This window comes from Euprymna scolopes, chromosome 8 (assembly GCF_053919585.1).
Source record: "Euprymna scolopes isolate OS-2025 chromosome 8, ASM5391958v1, whole genome shotgun sequence".
NCBI classification, from domain to species: Eukaryota; Metazoa; Mollusca; class Cephalopoda; order Sepiida; family Sepiolidae; genus Euprymna; species Euprymna scolopes.
This window is the reverse complement of record NC_136489.1, coordinates 144,956,972-144,971,661: the sequence shown is the minus strand read 5'-3', so window position 1 is coordinate 144,971,661 and position 14,690 is coordinate 144,956,972. Positions and strand designations below refer to the sequence as shown.

Sequence of the window (14,690 nt, the reverse complement as noted above, 5' to 3'; positions counted from 1 at the left end):
CTCGAGTCCCTTTATATTGGGGAGTATCCTGAAGTTTCATGCAGCCCAGTATCCTTTTGATGAATGTCGAGTTGCGATGGAGAACCAATTCTATGTCAACAACCTAATGGTGACTGAGTCTGACCCAGCAAAGCTTGTAAGGCTGTATTCCCAGGTTAGGAAGCAGTTGCAGGGAGGTGGATTTGTGGTACAGTCATGTAACTCAAACTGCGACAGCCTTAGGGAGGAGATGAGGAAAGATGGTACACTGAGTACTCATGAGGCCGGATGGGAGATGGTGCTCGGGTACCAGTATGATCCTATTTCAGAAAAGCTCCGCACTGCCCCTGTAAAGTGTGATCCGAGTGCATCTACTAAGAGGCAAATCCTTTCGGAATCGGCAAAAGTATTTGATCCCTTATCTCTTTGCCTGCCCGTGACTATAAGGAGTAGGATTTTGGTGGGAGAATTATGGAAGCGAGGTGTGCAATGGGATGAGGAAGTCTCTCCAGAGTTTCAGTCTTCTTCGAGGAACTTGGCAGAAGACTTATCTAAATTGAGTGACATGCAGTTCTGCAGACAGGCCCATGACGGGAACCGAACTGGAGAGTTATACCTGTTTTGTGACGCTTCTAAAGAAGCATATGGATTTGCAGCCTACTATGTTCAGGACAACAATTCTGCATTGATCTTTGCCAAAGCACGAGTGGCTCCAGTGAAGGATAAGATATTACCAACTTTAGAACTAATGGCGGTATTTCTTGCTCTGAAGTGTTTGCCCACTATCTTGGTAGGATGCAAGGGTGTCCGCCCTTCTAGGTTGTGTGTGGTAACAGATGCACAAGTAGTACTGTCATGGATTTTATCAGAAACGATGACTAGTAAAAGCATCTTTGCTAGAAACAGGCTAAAGGATGTTTTACTAATGAGCCTGGATTTGGAACAAACTACGGCATCAGGCTGACCTTCAGGTATATTTCTACCACCGAAAACCCGGCTCACTCGTGGATTAACGATAAGAAAGTTCTGGAACAACTTTGACTTTTGGTACCATGGCCCTTCTTGGTTGCGCGGTGGGGTCTTGACTTGGTCGGAGCAGGAGTTGCACTGTCTTGATGATAGGTGCCAGCAGATTGTTCGTTCGTCAACAAATTTTGCTGCGATTGTGGATGAGGAGTGTGCTTCGGTGATCTCCATGCCTGAATTGAATTACCTGCGGAATCCTATGGTAAAGCCTGCACCTAATCGTGTTCAGGCACTTGATCTTTTGTGGAAATTTTTAATAAAGAAATAATTTTTATTTATTTTTTTATTTATACCAATTCAGCATCTCCGCATTTGAGTCAAGGAACGCATTCCTTGACCGGCAGGTCACTTCTATTATCATCAGCAGCAGCTTAGGTATAGTTCGCTTTCTAGCAGCCAACCCCACTCCTACCCTCTGGAAGGGGGAGGAGGAGGAGGAGGAGGACGATGGGCCTTTCGCCCTTTTTCGTCAGTTCGAACCTAGCCGGCCTAAGAAGAAGTAGGCTAATTTCGTTCTCCGTCAAAAGGGGTCTTGACGTTAAAATTAATTTTCCTAAATTTTCTCCTTTAGAGAAAGACGTTTGTTTAGAACTCCATTGGGAGGTACTAAACTTTTAACGTAAATTTATTCCCAGTCATTAAAAGACAACTAGTTTCTTACGACTGAAAAATTAGTACCAGTTATTAAAAGGCAAATAAGAGTCTTACAACTGGTAAATTAATCAAAGGATTAACGAAGGAAACTACCGTGTGTTGGGGAGTTCTTCTCTAAGAACAAAATTTAATTTCGCCGAGCAGAATATGGCTCCTAGAAAGGAAATCCCCTCTTTTGAAAGATTTTCAACCTTCAAATCTTCCATAATTCAAGAATTTACCCCTCATAAAGCCTACCAAAGCGGCTTTATGGTCTTCTATCCCCTTTGAATTAAAAGGCACAAGAGCCTTAACAAAGGAAATTTCTTCTTCCTCCTTTTCGGAAAAGAAAAAAAAAAAAAAGAACATTTTGTCAAAAAAAAGAACATTTTGTCAAAAAAAATAACATTTTGTTAAAAGGACTGTTTTCCGTTTTTTGATGTGTTCTTTCTTTCAGCCTTTCTTGCAAGTAAGGATTGACGCCTTTTTTTGTATTTTTTTTATATGTATTTTAAATTTTTCTTAAGGGTTTTTTTAACCCCAGCCTTGGGAAATAAAGGCAATTGATAACTTTTTGTTTTAATAAACTTGGATCATTTTGAACACATTCGGGTCTGTATTTCTTTTGCTCTTTTCCTCTAGTTACTCTTTCCGAGAAATTTGCCATAAATGCTTTTTTCCCCTTTTTTTTCTTTCCTTTTTGTTACCATGAAAAGAGGATTTTGGTGACGCACCCAAAAATTTTCTCACTTTTTCTGGATGAGGAAGGGTTGATCCAATGGCATGGACGGCTGGACAGGTCTTCTCAGTTTTCTTATGAAGTTAAGAATCCCTTGTTGCTGGGCAAGAATCATCACCTGACCCAACTTGTGATATTAGACTGCCATCTTAAATGTTCCCATCTGGGTATAGGGTCAACCTTAACAGAATTGAGATGTCTTGGATACTGGGTACCTCAAGGGAGGCAGGCAGTCAAAAATGCCCTGAATTCCTGCACAAAGTGTAAAAGATACAATTCTAGGCCGGTGCTGCCTGAGAACATGGCCAATCTACCAACTTCTCGTGTTAAATTTGAGGTTCCTTATAGGAACACTGGAGTGGACTTCACAGGACATTTTTGGGTGAAGGAGGGTAACAGTGAGAAAAAAATGTATCTGTTGTTGTTCACTTGTTTGAGTGTAAGAGCAGTGCATATAGAGGTGGTGCCAGACATGAGTATATTGTCCTTTTTTCAGGCTCTAGTCAGATTTACTAATGCACATGGTGTTCCAGAGTCAATTCTCAGCGACAACGCGAAAACCTTTCTGGGTAGTGGAAGACTATTTAAGCGCCTTTGTCTTCTCCAGGACCACCAGGCCAAATTTGGGTCATGTAACATTAAGTGGGAGACAATTCCTCTATTTTCCCCTTGGGTTGGAGGAGTATGGGAGCATAGCATCAAGACTTTAAAATCTTGCCTATACAAGATTATAGGTAGGGGTAAGGTAGATTATTATACCTTCCTAACTATTGTCTCAGATATTCAGCGGGCTGGAAACAATAGGCCCCTTACTTATCAAGAGTCCGCTAGCAGGCAACCAATGATTATCACACCCAATATGTTTATTAGACCCAATAAAAGCCCTGGTCTATTGGTACCGTTGGGAAGAGATGATCTCTCCACCATGGTCCCTCCCAGCCGGAGAAGATTAATGAGACGATTGGATTACGAGATAAATGGGTGTCAAGATTTAGAGAACTATGGTACAAGGAGTACCTCCTTGATCTTAGAGGAAGGATGCCAGGAAGATCTCAGATACCATTCCAGAATCGCATTAAAAGAAATGATGTAGTCTTGGTCAAGAGCCCTTTAAACCACGACCCTTTTGGATGTTGGCTACTATACTTGAGGTTCTCCCAGGATAAGATGGAGTGGTGAGGACAGCTTGTGTCAGACAGGGCGATGGTTTGATGAACGTCCATTCACTAAAGAATTTATATCCAATAGAAATTTCACAATCTGATGATGATCTTGAGGAAAGTGAACCGAGTCAGGCGGGTGCATCCTTGCCTGTTGCTGCATGTAGCAGTCAAAACCAGGAATCCTCTGGTTCATTTTCGGAAGGAGATGGCACCATCTGGTTGTGTCCTGCCTGCAATAGACCTCCAGGGAACCAAGATATTACATGCTGCGATTCCTGTGATGAGTGGTATCATTTTGAGTATGCTGGAACTGACTTGGCTCCACCCACTAGACAGAAATGGTACTGCAGTGATTGTGCACCTCGAAAGAGACGAAGGGGTAGACCTAGTTTGTTACCTGCTCAATAGAAGTAGTCTTGGGTAGGACTATAAACTACAACCGACAGCGGAGCCTAGGCTAAGGGACAGAATGAGGGTACCCTGAACCACTGTTACCTCCAGGTGGCCCTTGACTGAGGCCTAGCACCTGTTAGTCCCCCTGCAGGGTCACACCAACTTAAAGTTTTTTTTCTATGAAGATATATATATATATAAAATGCACTTCTTTTTTTTTTCTTTTGTTGGGAGAGTGTAGTGAATAGCTTACCTGGGTGTAGCTGCCGGAGGTGAGGATGCTCTTCCAACAGTCAAGAAGAACAATAGCCTTGTGGCTATTTATACTAATAGAGTAAGGTAATTGTTATAAAAACCTCCCTCCTTTGTGAAGAGTTACTTCATTCCTTTATTTTTATGTTACTGTGGTTACAAGACCTGAGAAGAAGGTCGCGAAGGAGATTGTATTTTTTTCGCAACCTCACTTCAGGTTAGCTACTCTCAGTTATATGATTTTTTTTCAACAATATGTATATATATATATATATATATATATATATATATATATATATATATATATATATATATATATTTATATTTTATTAAAAACAGAAAATGAAATGACATATTCATGATTATTTAAACTGGGCGAACGCCATTTAAAAATGAAAACATTTATTGTATAAAAATTTACCAAAATATAATTGTAAAGTTTGCGTAATAAAATATAATTTTAATAAAACAATTGGTACTTGTTTTTGTACAATAAATGTTTTGGTTTTCAAATGGCGCTCGCCCAGTTTAAATAATTATGAATATGTCATTTCATTTTCCGTTTTTAATAAGAAAAAAAAAATGTTTCATGAAAAACTTTTCCGTTTTCATTAATTCAATCGAAATATTTTCAATTAAACAATTACGGATATGTTCTCTTTCACTTTCTTTATTTACCTTTTTCATAGTTCTTTCCAGAAGTTTATCTAGTTTAATTTTTTTGTTATTTATTTCTAACTTCAGCCATGGTTTAAAATACTGATTTCTTCCTTGCATTTTAACGGCAGGTACATGAAATAAAATGGCGTCTCCAGTTTCAGCGATAAAGTGTAGAAGTACCGATATCTATTTTGGTTATAAATAACAAAAGTGGAAGAATGAAACTTTTTTTTTGTACTCACGTTGTTCACCCCTAACAAGGCGTATCGACCCTTGGACATAAGGGGCTACTATTTAGGACCATGCTTAGGAAAGATTAACAAGTTGTTGATTCATGTTATAGTTAAACTTCTGCATATCAGTATAGTCAGGGAAAGCAGGTACCAGGAAGGGAATTCGAAAGTCTAGCTGTTCGAGAAAAGAAATTATTAGAGTAGAAAGCTTTCTGGCAATAGGACCACAACAAGGAAGGGATGAGATTTTGTTGCTAAGCGGGTTTGTCAGGGATACGTACGTTGAGGGGGCATACGTGCAATGAGTTCATCAGAGCACATTCCATTAAAATATTTTTAAAACAAGCACAGAGATGTAACATTGGGGCGATGGGACAGGGGTTGGAGCTTAGTTGACAAAATGGACCAATTAGATTGAAAACTCTTTTTTTTTTTTTACCATAACCCAGAGGGAAAGACTAATGGTAGATGCACTAGCCCAGATGTGGTAACAATATTCCATACATGGGCGAATCCTGGCTTTGTAGAGGTACAGGATACTCTTAGGTGTGAGTAGTCTTCTAGCTCGATAAAGGGAACCCACCTTATTTGCAGCAGCCTTCGCAATGTCCTCAATGTATTTGTTTCAGTTCATATTGCTCGTGAAGCCGAGGAGTTTGAAGGAAGAATTTTTAGGTAGGGTGTTATTCATTATGGATATCGGCGGTTGGAGAGGTATCTTGTAATTGTTAAAGGAGAGCAGCTTAGTCTTAGTAGCATTACATGTTACCATCCATTACGGCCCCATTCCACTACGATCTGGAGGTCATTTTCTAATGATTCTGCCATTGTTTAAGATTTTTGTACATCCGTTCTTCCCTCGTGCATGTTTTAGAGCGTTAACCATACTCATCTCGAACACAATATTATCAGGGAGGTCGTTTATGAATATCAGGAATAATAGTGGTCCAAGGATCGATCCCTGAGGTACTCTTGCTTTAATGTACGGCTATCAATGGCAACCTGGGTGGTCCTATTGTCTAAAAAGGATCGAATTATATTTAGTATACGACGTCCAGTTATATCGTACGATTTATTTTTCATTAGCAGCCCGAATTAAAAATTTTTTTGTTAGACTTACCTTCAGAGAAAATAAAATAGTTTTGTGATACCTTACAAACTTCACAAGTGCTTTAAAGGCAGTAGGAAAATTTCTGTTGGTTTTATTTTCCCACCGAAATAAAATATATTCGACGAGTAAAAGATAAAGGAACTCCAATGACAGTAACAAAAGAGGCCATGTGTGTTTGTGTATGTAGACGTATCCATGGATACTTTCAAAAAGTATGGAAGCACATTAGTCGTACTACGCATACTCCCGGATGTGACGTCAATTGAGGCTCCAGACCGGGTGTTGGGTCACGTGACAATGCTAACCAACATGGCGCCTTATCTACCAGGCCGTCGAGCTAATAGCCGACTGGCGCTCGTTTATTATTATCTTTAAATTTTGTGTCTTGTGTTAATTGTGATCTTATTCATTTCTGGATGCGAATCGGATTATTTTCTCGAAGAGAAAGGATCTAAATCTGCTTACCATTTTACCTAAATGCATCACTAATCATGGGCGTGTGGTGCAAGGTAGATTCGGACTCACGCTACGCCGTTGGTAAGTCTGTTTTCTTTTTGTTTTTCTTTTCTCGTCAAGGAAGCAATTCCATTCTTCAATTTCTCGTTTCCCTTCTTTTAAAGATTTGCATAATCTCCAAATGTTTTTCTGTGTGACATTTCTTTTATTTTATTCCCTCTTAAAATTTATCGGAAACTGTTGTTATTGACATTTTGTCAAAATATCTGCTTTTGTTTATTTTGTCTAAGTTTTTGAAAATCTGAAAGTTTTGTATAACGCTAACACCCGGCCATAAAGACGGTGTCCAATTTAAAAGAGGATTACAATGGGAAACTGATCCCCCTATCATCATATTGTCGGTTTTATATAATTTTTTTAAGTTAAATTATTTTGTTATATTTAATTCTTATTACGTATGCTGACTTTTTATTTTCATGATTGTATGTTTATTGTTCGCAATGCATGAGAACTGTTTGTTTTTCAAGACGTTAAGTAAACAAATGAAAATGTTTTAATATCGATATTTTCTGCAAATGTTAAACTTTATTGCTATGAACAATTATTTAAGTAAATTAAATATTTAGTTCAATATTATTTAAAATTATAAACTTATTTCATCTCTCCCAATAATGATGAAATGGAAAAATTGATTTTTTGAAAATTTTTGTCATAAAAAACCCGTAAAAATCAAAAATATATCACACATGACACCGTACAAAAGTAACGTTGCTTTTCTGAAGTTCAATCATACAGGCTATTTATTTAGCTCCCGACGAAAACAAAGTTAGACACAAGGTCAATTTTAATATGCAGGAAAATCAAGCTTCACCAGAAAAAGGAAGCACTCTGGATTGGGAAGAAATTAAAAGTGTCTCAGTCAAGAAGGATTTATTTATCTGGTTGAGGACAGCAGATACTACACTTTTATACCAGCTCCAACGAGTCTATTTACTTTTCTCCCCACAATAAGTTAGATACAAGGTCGGTTTTTAATGTAGGGAAAATCCAGCTTCTCCAAAACTCCACTCTGGATTCGGACAAAAATTTAAATTGACTTAGTTTTGAAGGATTTCTTCTACATTGGGCGAAGAAGAACAGGTACTACACTTTCCTCCTAGACAATAAGTCAATGAACCGAACGAGTTATGTTTGTCAATATGTACAAAAGCATATCTTTTTAAAACAAACTTTTTTTTTTACTGATAATTCAGCTTCTGTTGTTGTTACCGAGGCTAACTTTTATTTAATGGATAGATTTTAGTTTACAAAAACTGAAACACCTTTGGCTTCATTATTTGATTTCAAATCTACTATCGATCAATTTTAAAAATTGTGAAAGGAATTCGCAAGTCGGTTGTCATTTTTGAAAAACAAAAATAAATTAACGTCTCCTTACGTTTTAGGAATTCTTCGTGTGGACATGATTTTAAGGATTTTTAGCCCCCCCCCCCCCTCACGTTCTCTGTGTTTTCTTACTAAAGACATGTGTATGCAATTAAAAAAATTAATTTTTATTTTGTGCGCGTGTGTCTCTCTCTCTTGCGGTTGTGGATTGTAATCCTGGTGCTTTCTCTATTGTTAGTTGAATACATACTTTATTTATGTATAAAGCAAAATAGTTGTCGACTTTTGTTAATACTTGAAAAAATTAATTTCCAGTCGGATTATCGGGATCATTTCCTCGATTCGTCTCCTTCTTGTAGCGGCGGCGATAGTAGTAGAGCAGACCCCCCCCCCTCTTTCCTTGTCGACGTCGCAGCTGTTTTTTCTTTGTATTTTTACTTTTTGGAGAGTGGGGGGGGTTGTCTGGTTTGTGAATTTTTGGTCTTATTAGTTCCTTGTTTCTGGACATCTTTTCTTTCTGGATGGTTTCCATCTTTAGGATGAAGTAAAGTTGATATACATTTTTGTTTTTGGTCCAGACAGATTATTTGTAATAGTATTTCAAGTTATTAAGCAAAAAGGCATTGTTCAAATCAGAGGGAGTCAGTCCAGTCAGTCTCGGTTAACGACAGGAAATATTTGGACACGGAAGCTGAGTGACAGGAATTTGTTTCTAAGTGTAGCTAATAACATGCTTTTTAAAAAATTTATTTTATGGAACTAATATGACACAAAAGCTAAATTCATCCAGTTTTAAATATTAAAACAGTCGAATTACAGCCTCAGTCGAATTACAGATCCTTTTTTTAAAGGAAGGGTAAAGATAGTGTCTAGATTTTTGTGAAAAATATTATTGTTTAAAAGAAAACGAATAGAAGAAAAAAGTGAATATTTAAATTTGCCTAGATGTCTGACTTTGTCGCATGAAGACGTAATTCTTGTGGCTTCAATCAGGAAATTCTTGTTATTCGATGCTTGGAATGTTCCGTTTTCTTTGTGCGAAGGAAAAATTCCGAGCCTTATTTTAAATTGATGACGACTGCTGCTATTTTATTTGTAAAAATAAACTTGGGAGATCTTTGATCAAGAAAATAAAAAATTAATGGAATATTTAATTGTGTGAGAATATATATTGTTGGAACTGATATTTCTTTCAAAAATTAAAATCAAGTCATTTTCAGCGATTTTAAATTTAATCATGTTAATTTAAAATCATATGGAATTATTTTGCACTTAAAAATATCATTTAAAAATGTTTCAATTCTGGTATGTATATATATATATATATATTACAACAGTACCCAGAGTAGTATAAACACCCCAACCTCCCCACGTTAAGAACGGTTTTCGGAATAAACACTCCCAATTTCGAAAGCCGTTCTTAACATGGGGAAGTTGGGAGTGTTTATACTACGCTGTTGTAAAAAAAAATAAAAATACCAGAATTCTTAAATATTTTTAATTTATTCTTTTACACTTAAAACTTTTGATTTTTCAAAGTAAAAAATTTCCCTGTTTTGTTAGAAAAATATTTTCCCTACTTTTTCATTAGTTCTGTGTTTTATATCGTTGTTAAACTTAAAGAGAGATATACTTATCATTTTTAACTTCGTTGCACAAAAAATAACTTTCAAATTTAAATATAAACGAACAGAAGCACTAAACTTGATACTGGTTAAAATTCCCAATTGGGCTGACGTTCGAAATGTGATGGCATTTAATCGCAATACACTGGGGAGGGGAGGGGGGCTGTAATGGGGACGTAGTGGTCTTCCGTCGACTTTCATCATAAAATGTCAAGAGAACGAAATCATGTCCTTTTGATTTTTTAAACTAATAGTTTGCATAATGTTTTAGTTTTGTCCAGAAAAAATAGTCCTTTATTGCTACTTGAATGCAGCTGAATTTGAAGGTTTACATACTCCATCATAGAATGTTATAAAACTGTGAAATGTAATGGCATCATAAAACGGTGAAATAAACACCTCGTATACGTTTGAAAATGGATAGCAATTAAGATAAAATGCCAATTGAATGATATCACATACACGTGTGTGTGCATATATATATATATATATATATATATATATATATATATATATATATATATATATAATTACTACTACTCATACAAGAACATTTTTGTAAGGAAATCTTGATTATCTTGAAATTTTCCAATTTAGGGTGGCTGCTATTGAGACAGTAATAAAATGAATTTTTGTTTTAACAATTTGGTTCGACTGATAATTTAATGCCGAAATAATAAACCTAATTATTACGGTGTTTGGTCATTAAACAAAATTGTTATAAAACTAGAACTAATTTGGATCTTATTGATTCTATAACAGCCATCTTAAAGCTGGAAAGTTCAAGTTAATTGAAATTTTGATGCCTGTCTTTAAAGTCGAAAAATGTTAGCACGAGGATATTAAGATCGATAGTTTTAACTCTTTCAATGTGAATTAAAAGTTCGGTTCATTTTCTGAATTAAAAAAGGGATGATGGAAAACAGTCACCATTATTAACAAAAAGTTGAAAAAAAAATCAACACGAATCACTTTTTTAATGAAGTAATTAATTTAAAGTAACGTTTTGAAATTTTCAGAAATTTTTAAATTTTTGTACTTCCTTAGGAAGTATTTCATTTGCAGGGACTGGCTGAAAGATTATTCAAGAATCCATCGTCAGAAGTGATTATTATCAATAAAAGAACTAATATTTATGGGGGTGATTATTATCAGTAAAAAAACTAATATATTTATAGGGGTGATTATTATCAGTAAAAAAACTAATATATTTATAGGGGTGATTATTATCAGTAAAAAAACTAATATATTTATAGGGGTGATTATTATCAGTAAAAAAACTAATATATTAATAGGGGTGATTATTATCAGTAAAAAAACTAATATATTTATAGGGGTGATTATTATCAGTAAAAAAACTAATATATTTATAGGGGTGATTATTATCAGTAAAAAAACTAATATATTTATAGGGGTGATTATTATCAGTAAAAAAACTAATATATTTATAGGGGTGATTATTATCAGTAAAAAAACTAATATATTTATAGGGGTGATTATTATCAGTAAAAAAACTAATATATTTATAGGGGTGATTATTATCAGTAAAAGAACTATATTTATAGGGGTGATTATTATCAGTAAAAGAACTATATTTATAGGGGTGATTCAGTAAAAGAACTAATATATTTATAGGGGTGATTATTATCAGTAAAAGAACTAATATATTTATAGGGGTGATTATTATCAGTAAAAGAACTAATATATTTATAGGGGTGATTATTATCAGTAAAAGAACTAATATTTGTAGGGGTGATTATTATCAGTAAAAGAACTAATATTTGTAGGGGTGATTATTATCAGTAAAAAGACTCAAATTTATAGGGGTGATTTTTTTTTCTCAGGAAATCACGTTATTAAATAAATTTCAATAATAGTGATAATGTCCTTAAATGTGTCCAACAGTTACATAGCACTTATTAATTTAAGAAACTTATATAAGAAATGATTTATTTATAGACAATTTACACTAAATTATTATGTCCAGATTTTTTGCACCGTTTAGGCCGCTCGGCATTGCCCGGTTGTAAAATACACTTAAATGTATTTTATTTATGCAGACTTCATATTTATTGTTATTATATAGAGCCAATCGTAATATTTAGTAGTTCCCCCCTTCACCCAATCTGGTCCAATCGTAAAATACACTCAAATATGATATTTTAATTCATATAGATTTCTTATTAAAGAGCCAATTCTCGATTGATTATATTTGTACCCAATATATAGTAGTGATTTCAAAAGTATTAGGTTGGTGCAAAAATAATATGGTTTATATATATATATATATATATATATATATATATATATATAGTTTTAAATAAAATAGGCGGAAGTTTCTCAAGAGCTCTTTCGGCTATCATCTCATCAGGAGAAAATCGATAGCGTAAAAAATAATATGTCGAAAGTTTAAAGAGTTCTAATGGGGAATTATTGAATGTGCCAAAATTAAGTTTATTAACGTTTAAAAACGATTAAAATATTGGCACATATATATATATATATATATATATATATATGCATGCGGAGGGGATCAAGAAGAATTAGAGAAATTATTTAAAAGGAGACTTATCAGGATAACACAAAGCTCAACATTTGAGGTGGAGCTTATATACAGAAATAAAAAATCAAAAACAACAAACAACAATATAAAGATATATACTAATGCAAAGAAATTTAATCACAATTGCATGGGATAGAAATTTATTATTCTAAATGAACACTCGCTTTTCCACAGGTTATGCATATTAGTTAAGTTTTATAAAGTCGCTCGTATATACATAACTGAGTATATTAAGTTCATTTTAATAATTTTTAAATAGAAAAAGTAGGCTTTTAATATCAATGTACATGCAACAAAATAACTGAACTTTATAGGTGTGTGTGTGTGTATATATATATGTATATATATATATATATATATATATATATATATATATATATATGGCATAATCATGTTGACACACCTGTTCTCGTCAGATCACCGAAGTTAAGTAACATTGAGCCTGGCTAGTACCAGATGGGATGTGCTCTCCGCTTATCTTGGCATTTTGTTTGCAGTGGTCTTGAACCTCAACTTGCCACTGGTATTTAGCAATGCTGAATCAGGAGAGGTGTGGTTGAGATTGTGCAACTCTTGCCAAAAAAATTCCATGTGAAGGCCCCCTTACAGTGGGTATCCATAGTCTGTCCAAGATTGAAGGAAGCTAGAGTTTCAGAAACTTTTATTTAAAATACTTGAAATCAAAAATTTAAATAAGTTTTATTTGTAAACACAAACCAAACACTTTCACATATAAACATTAATATTTTAGTAACTTTCATTTGTTCTTTTTAAATATGACCCTAAAGAAAGTAAAAAAAATCAACGTGCTTAGACGATGGTATGAGAGGGTTTGTTTTTAATTTGCAACTTAGAAATGGATCATACCTCACTGAAAATCAAGTGAATCCCCATAAAGAAAATATTTAAACAAAATGTCCACGAAATGAAACACTATGCCTAAACAGAACTGTTTGTTAAAATGAAAACAATTATTGACTTAAAAACAAAATACAATAAAAAAAATAGTTAATAAAATGTTCTTTTGTAAAGCAATATATGAAGTTAGTTAATCTTACTAAGAATAAGTATACATAAGTAATATATATTAAAAGATAGGACACTTCTGTTTTGTAAAGTTGAATGAATTTGAAATTTGACCTAACCCAAAAATGCACCAAGCATTTGCATCACTTATCACTTAGATAATAGGATAGAGATGACATTTGATTAAAAAATCATTGACAAGTTCAATTTAAAAATCTTACCCTTCAATGATATTATTTTCGATATTTTATTTAAAAAGTTTTAATATTTTTCTATAACTTCATGACTTGCTTAAAAATAGATTTCAGTTCAGGTGATTTCTTATGTTGTAGGATTAATAATTCTACAATGGAAATTTTCTAGTAAGAATTATAGCCAACTGTCGAGGGACATTTGATAAAGAATGCCAAAAATTACCCAAAAGGAAAAGACTGAACCAAAATTTCAGGATATGAAAGGAAAGGTCAACAAGGAGGATGGGGAAATAGACATCTGAATAAAGGTCACCAGCATCTTGATAATCTAATGCAAACAACCTTGAATGCAAAACTTGCTCTAGATGACAATATATTAGCCGAGAAAAGAACACACTTGAAAAAAGTTCCCATGATGTAAGAAGAATAGCAAGGGGTTCCAATATTTTTACTCAAAATTAAAATATAGTTTTGACAACTTTCAAATAAATCTGGTAAATCTTCAAAGTCTTACACAACTGGTTGCCATCTTTTCCTGTGATTAAGGTTCGTACTGTTGCAGTGATTGGTGCTTCCTGCTTCGGTTAAAGAGCCATTCTCACCTACAAGAATAACATCAGTGTGTGTAAACTTTGTTTTTCCATTGGCAAGCAACACATAGAACGGATTTTTAATTGTTTGCTTCAAATTAAAAAGAAAACAATGGAAACTTGACCATTCAATTGAGTGCTTTTCATTAGGATGGTGATGTGAAGAAAAGGATTTCCCAATTGAATGAAATAACATCTGCTAATCGCTTTCATGTTCTTGTTCAGTTAACTCCATTCTAGTAATTATGTCATCTAATTGAAAAAAAAAAATGATTTCATTGTTAACCTTATTTTATAATTATCCATACATTATGTTTTTGGTAGTCATGATAATGACAAAGGTCTTTTATTACCATTGGGGAATGTATGACTGACTCCCAGCTCTGAGTCAAATAGCAACTTATTAAATGGTTTATTTCCAAAATCTGTTCTATTTAACAGTAAACTATTTAAAAAGCTATTTATATGCCATCAACTTATCCTGGCTAAGACATCTCTATATGAATAAAATTGTATAATCATTTCTTGTGTGTGTGTTTCTCATCTCCACGTGATTTACACATTTTTTTTTATTTACTATTCATTATTTATTGAAATAAAAAAAATGTAACCATGAAAATATTAAAACATTTTTAAAAATAACTTAAGAAATAAAATCCAC

General features: G+C 33.9%; 2 protein-coding genes across 4 annotated transcripts in view; one reads left to right on the top strand and one right to left on the bottom strand.

Annotated features, from left to right (window-relative positions):
* The window catches only part of LOC145283811 (cilia- and flagella-associated protein 206-like), a 340,960-nt gene extending 334,594 nt beyond the window's left edge, over positions 1–6,366 (bottom strand). Inside the window, exon 1 of one of the 3 annotated variants that reach the window (XM_080132896.1) lies at positions 6,199–6,366. The gene's annotated coding sequence lies outside the window, so the exon portion shown is untranslated. The remainder of the gene's footprint in view (positions 1–6,198) is intronic. The other 2 variants (XM_080132898.1, XM_080132897.1) reach the window with 2 other exon arrangements.
* LOC145283810 (dedicator of cytokinesis protein 1-like) overlaps positions 6,341–14,690 on the top strand; it is a 346,462-nt gene continuing 338,112 nt past the window's right edge. Inside the window, exon 1 of the mRNA XM_080132895.1 lies at positions 6,341–6,726. Coding sequence (XP_079989021.1) covers positions 6,681–6,726 — 46 coding nt within the window. The 5' untranslated portion in view covers positions 6,341–6,680. The remainder of the gene's footprint in view (positions 6,727–14,690) is intronic.